The following is a 6,097-nucleotide window of genomic DNA, read 5'->3' on the forward strand; positions in this document are numbered from 1 at the left end:
GAAGCAGACAGTTCTGGCAGAAGAGAGAGATTTCCAGCCCTTGTCCCCAGAATTTCTGCTCCCCAGGAGATAGAAAAGGGGGAAATGGTGGGTCACAGCCCAGGGACTACTATCTAACCAAAGATGGTGAAGCATTTAAAATCTTTTTGCTCCTGATTTGTCTGCAAGAAAACCTGCATCCTAACTTATCTTCCTTAACTCTCTTTAACCATTTTGTAGGCTATTAATTGCTAGGTAAGTGCTAAATTTTCAAATTGCTGGTGTGCTAGATCTTCAGTCTAGCAAACCTGCTGGCCTCCTTCCCCTAAAGATAAGAGGGTTCCCCAATTTAAGGCCCACTTTTTCAGAGTAGCATGTTTTCCAGGAAAGCTCAGTTTCTTTCCTGGGGTGCAGGGTAACTTAATAATCAACTGGGGTACTGTTGGTTGGATTTATTTGGGGACTCCTCAGATTGTTTCCTTTTGCATCAACTCTACTTTTCTGGGTCTCTGGGATTGTGAGAGGCAGATCTTGAGGATTGAGACTGGAACCTTCCGGTCAAAAGTACCTTTTGGTAGTGTGTGTGGGGGGTCTGGTGCAAACCCCCATTTCCCAATTAACTAATCAGAGACATCATCAGGTAGAAAGAGAAAGCATTTATTTAATCCTTGCAGAGAGAGACCCATACACAGCTGGGAGCTATCCCAACTCCCCCATGTGCTCCTGGAACCTGGCCAGCTTCTGGCTTGTCCAGGACTTAAAAGCAAAACACCCAAGAGTTTTCATTGGATAGACAAAACGATATAACCATCCTTGACCAATGGTGACCAATTGAGAACAGTGGTCTATGTCTTTATGCCTCAATTTTCTGGGATTTGTGCTTGTGTTTCAGTATCTTTGACACACTCTCCCCATTTCTGGCACGAGGGATGGGGTAGTCATTGGTCCACAGACCTGTAGCAGGATACCTGGGTCCAAATTTTTCCAACCTTCTTCCCCCAGGGTCCTAAAGCATGCCAATTTCATTTTTTAAATTAAAGCTTTTTATTTTTTTAAAGCATATGCATAGATAATTTTTCTACACTGACTCCTGCAAAACCTTGTGTTTCAAATTTCCCTCTCCTTCCCCTCACCCCCTCTCCTAGATGGCAAGTAAGCCAATATATATTAAACATGTTAAAATATGTTAAATCCAATATATATGTATACACACATATATTTATACAATTATTGTGCTATACAAGCAAAATCAAAAAAGAAAAAATGAGAGAAAACAAACTGCAAATAAACAACACCAAAAAGAGGGAAAATGCTATGTTGTGATCCACACTCAGTTCCCACAGTCCTCTCTCTGCGTGCAGATGGCTCTCTTCATCACAGATCATTGGAACTGCTGTCTACCAATTTCTTTAAGCCCTGTGGATGGACTGGAAAGGGCAGGTTTCTGTCACCTTAAACTTTGAGGCTGTATTTATGTTTAAATTGGAATCATTGTTTTGAAATTGAATAAGATCATTACTATTAACTACTGCATGCTAAACTTGTGAACTTGTTTATTCTAGTATATAAGACTTTAGAAATATATGTGCATTGAAGTATTATTACTAGAAATTTTAATCCATATTTGATTTGATTTTAAGTTAAAATTTTTTTTGGTTCTCTGGTAACTTATCTAAAGAAGTCACATGTTTACATCTTCTAATTAGATGAAACACATGGGGAAAATAGTAGCACCCACATTCCAGGTATAATTTTGTGACAATTCATTCAAAAGTTTGGAGAGGCTGCTTCTAGATGTCCTTGAGAGAGTGAAGAGCTTTATCTGCCTCTTTTAGAATATGGACAGGGATTCCTTGAGAGGGTCTTCTTGACTTCTGGTAGGATGATGAAATTCCCTTTTTTTGCTGGTGTCTACATTGGTACAAGGCAGAGCACACTGTGCATGCTATGAGTACTTGACTCATTTTCAAGCTATACAAAGTTGATTACAAAACTTTTGTTACTTACAATTATTTTACTGAGGTAAAATGTTTAACAACTTTTCACCAAACTGCTTTTCAGAAACCCCTTTTATTCAGCAACAACATCATGCTGAGAAATTTCCTGGCCCCTCTCTGTTCCATCAGCATCCTTCTGCTAGCCTCTCCCCCTTGGTCAAACACTCCCCTTTGTGTTCAGATTTCCAATTAAATTCGGTGCTCCTTTGCTCCCCTCTTAACAGGAACTGTTATATTATGACTGTACATTATGACTGAGGGGAAGTTATACCAGAAATGTTGAATTGGTTTAACATAAAGAAAAATATCAGCATAATTGATCACATGAATAATAAAGGTTAAGAAGAACCATGAGTTTACACCATTTGGTGTCTGAACCAAGTATAATATGGAACTGGAAACCACTGAGGAAGAAGTAAGGTCCTTGTCACTTGAGGAATCAAATGGGGCTGAATGATTTTCTGAATTGAGATATTACACAGGAAATGGTTCTTCAGTATATGTGTGTGTGTGTGTGTGTGTGTGTGTGTGTATTTCCTGTGTTGTATGCATGTTGTGCGATATGTTTGTGTGGTGTGGGTGCTATGTATGGGTGTGAAATGATGTGTCTCCTTCCCTTGTATTGATCTCATTAGGTTGTGCCCTGTCATATATCACCCCTACAACACCTGCATTCATCAGAAACTGGGGCATGAAGAGTGCAGAGAGATTGGAATAGAGTCAGAGAAACTCAGAGAGACCTGGACAGAGAGGACACAAGAAGGGATGCTGAGCTCCAGCCTTGCCCTTTATCTAGAGAAAAGGATTTGGCTCAGCTGGAGAGGAAAGGATGGGGAGAAGGGAAAGAGCCCTGGCAGGGAAGGGAGGGGGACATGGCTAAGCTGAAATCTCTTTTCCTGGCAGAGCACAGAGTTGGGGTAGGAACCCAGAGGCCTGAAGGAACTTAGTGGATCAAATCTGAGAGGAGACAAGGTTTGCAGTCATAGTTCCTAGAATCATGAAGAGTCTGACCTGAATCCATGCCTTCACTTACAAAATGACAGGGTGGCCTGTCCACCAAGGATGGATTCCTTCTTCCTGTACTGTTTAGGACAAGGGTCATTTCTTGTAGAAGTTTCCTCTGGGCTGATGGCATATGAGACCCTGGACCGCACTTCCTAGGTAAAGACGCCTCCAGCAAGCTAGAGGGCTTCAAAAAGCACAGAGCACAGGGCCTGGGTCAAGAAGCTCTGAATTCCAGTCTAGTCTCACATACACTGAATCTCTTCCTGCCTCAGTTTCCTCAAGTGTAAAATGAATATCCTGAGAGCACTTACCTCTCAGGTATATTGTGAGGATTAAATGAGATATTTGTAAAGCACACAAGAGGTTTCCTGGTATTTTTTCTGGTAAGTTTGTTCTTCAGTCATATGAGTGACTCATCTGGAGTTTTCTTGGCAGAGAATGGAGTGTTTTGCCATTTCTGTCTCTAGCTCATTTTTCAGATGAGCAAATTGAGGCAAACAGAGTTAAGTGATTTGGTCAGGGTCACAGAGTTGGCAAGTGTCTCAGGCCAGATCCCAGTTGTTTCCATTCCAGATCCTGGAGCTCTACCTTCTGCCATCCCCACCTGCCTGGCTTACACTTAATAAATGTTTGCTCATCCCTTAGAATGGAAACTCTGGACACAAACCTAAAGAATGACAGAGGGAATTGTGATTTTCCTGGCAGGGAGGTGGGAAGGGCTGCAGGTGGCCTGGAGCAGGGACTTATTTCTTGGGCCTCTAGCCTCATGATGAGGTCTCCTGGGTGTTGGTGTGGGGGATGTCCCTCATCCCACCTCCCACCTCCTGCTCCTCCCCCAGGGCTCTCTGCAGGACCAGCCTGAGAGACTCCCTCCCTTTATGCCCTTGTTTGCCCACAAAGAAATAAATGAAGGGGTTCATGCAGCTGTTCACGCAAGCCAGGGACTGAAAGAGGCTAAAAGGCATGAAATCTATTTTGAAGCGATCATTTATGAAATCTTGGAGCCCCAGTGGCAGGCCGAAGAGCAGGAACACAAGGACTGTGAGCATGACCAGGAGGTAGAGCCTGGGGAGCCGCCGGCGCCGGGAGCTGCATTGGACCCTCAGCAGCAGAGTCAGGCTGGACACGCACATCACACAGGTGAGGAGGAGAAACCACAGGAAGTGGATGATGAAGAAGTTGGGACAGAAGGAGTGAGGAAACACATAATTCCGAGTGACAAACTCTATGACTTCTGTCATGCCGGCCAGAGCCCAGATCCCAGAGCAGACCTTGGCCGACATGTGCTTGGAGCGGAGACATTGGTACCAGATGGGGAAGAGCACGGAGAGACAGCGCTCAGTGGTGATCGCGGACAGGAGGTTCAGGCTCGCAATGTAGAACATGTATTGGAGGTAGGCCACTACGTTGTACGTTATAGGATAAACACAGGTAAGAAGGTTCATTAAGGACAACAGCAAGGAGCAGCAGAGGAAGAGGGTGTCGGCCCCCGCCAGGTTGAGGATGTAGACAGAGAAGGGGGTCCTCTGAATGCGGAAGCCCAGGAGCCACAGGACCGTGCCGTTCCCCAGCAGCCCAAGGGAGGCAACAAGCAGCGAGAACACGTGCATCCAAACGTCCAGAACATGTTCAGAAAAATGAAATCCTCCAGGTGTTCCAGAAACCTCACTCTCATTTAGCCTTCCCTCCGTAGCACTGCCATTACCATATTCCCGTTGCTGGGGTGTAGGGGACACAGCCATGATGGGGGGTCCCAGCCCCAGAAAGCCTTGTTCCTCTCAGACGCCCTAGGGATGCAGAGACAGAAAAGGGCTTACTCCCATCTCCACCTTCAAGAGTTAGAGCCTCTCCTCCCCCAGAATTGTAGGTCAAGGGTAAGCAATGAATAATATTCTAGTCTCACTTACTAGTGAGAGAAAGGGCTATTTCACTCATCTTGGTAACCAATTATCCAATTAGGATGAAGACTTTTTCATTCCTATTTACTCATTCAGAAACCAGCCCCTTGTAGGTTATTAAATCAGTTTCCAAAGGACATTGTTGATAGATGAGGCATATGGAGTTTTATTGATCAATCTCTCAAGATCAGCTTAGAACATTGCTAAACTCTCCATCATTTTCATGTTTTCTTCCTGTGGTTACACTTAGGCAAAAAGTCTAGAGATATGGAAATTTAGGCAGCTCTTCTATATACTAGAGATTGAACCAAAACAGCCCTTTCAATGGGTGAATCCACTTGGCAAATTTGACTAAAGCAATTTTGTTCCCCAATTACATCTTTTGATAAGATTCTAAAAGAATTGTTTCATAAAATACATCCTGATTAATTGATTGATAGAGAAAGGATTATCTCTTAACTCTGGCTTTGTTCTGGGATTTCTTTGGGTAACTGAAAGAAACAAGGAAGCAGTAATGGGAAAGTGGGAGAGTTACCATGAATTTTTTTTAAATATATAAGCAACAAAAAATAATGGAAACATTTGCAATGAGGTTTGGGTATTGTCACTAATCATTATAAATCAAAATTGATTGGACTGAAAATATTTTAATGGCAGGAAATTAGAGAATTGAATGAGTTCTTATATGTAGAAAAGGAATAAAATATATTTGCACCTATTTCCCAGGAGTAAGATCTGAGGGGACCACAGACCCTTTAATAAACTGCCATTGGCTCAGAGCTTTTCCCTATCTTATTGCAGTTTGGATATTTTAAATTTCCAAATCACCACAACTAACCATCATATGAGCTAAATCCTACATGCTTCACATCCTTAGTCAACCACTCCTAGAAAGGAAAAAGGAAATGAAACAGTTTCTTCACTAATTTTCTTTATCACACTGCAGTAAACATTTGCTCAGTACTTACCTCTTGGAGATTCTGGGCCCAGACTCATTTTTACCACTGAGCTTAGCATTGAAATACAAAGACAATGAAATTGTCCCTATCCTGAAGTAGCTGATATTCTATTGAGAGGAGGCAGAGGGGAGCAGGATGCAGCCCCAGGTGCTCCCCTTATGCCAAACCAGATAATTGATCAGCACAGAACATACCTAACAATAGATGTCTGGGATTGTTGATTGCTATGGCTTCAGTTTCTCTTTATGGACAAATGATG

The 6,097-nt window shown here is 42.8% G+C and overlaps 1 protein-coding gene across 1 annotated transcript; it reads right to left on the reverse strand.

Annotated features, from left to right (window-relative positions):
- Positions 1 to 3,745: 3,745 nt before the first annotated feature.
- On the reverse strand, positions 3,746 to 5,875 carry LOC127541712 (mas-related G-protein coupled receptor member X1-like). The gene is made up of 2 exons (XM_051966929.1): positions 5,848 to 5,875; positions 3,746 to 4,758 (listed from the first exon to the last, which is right to left on the reverse strand). The coding sequence occupies exons 1-2, from the start codon at positions 5,873 to 5,875 to the stop codon at positions 3,746 to 3,748; spliced, it is 1,041 nt and encodes a 346-aa protein (XP_051822889.1).
- Positions 5,876 to 6,097: the final 222 nt, after the last annotated feature.

This window comes from Antechinus flavipes, chromosome 6 (genome assembly GCF_016432865.1).
Source record: "Antechinus flavipes isolate AdamAnt ecotype Samford, QLD, Australia chromosome 6, AdamAnt_v2, whole genome shotgun sequence".
Taxonomy (NCBI): domain Eukaryota; kingdom Metazoa; phylum Chordata; class Mammalia; order Dasyuromorphia; family Dasyuridae; genus Antechinus; species Antechinus flavipes.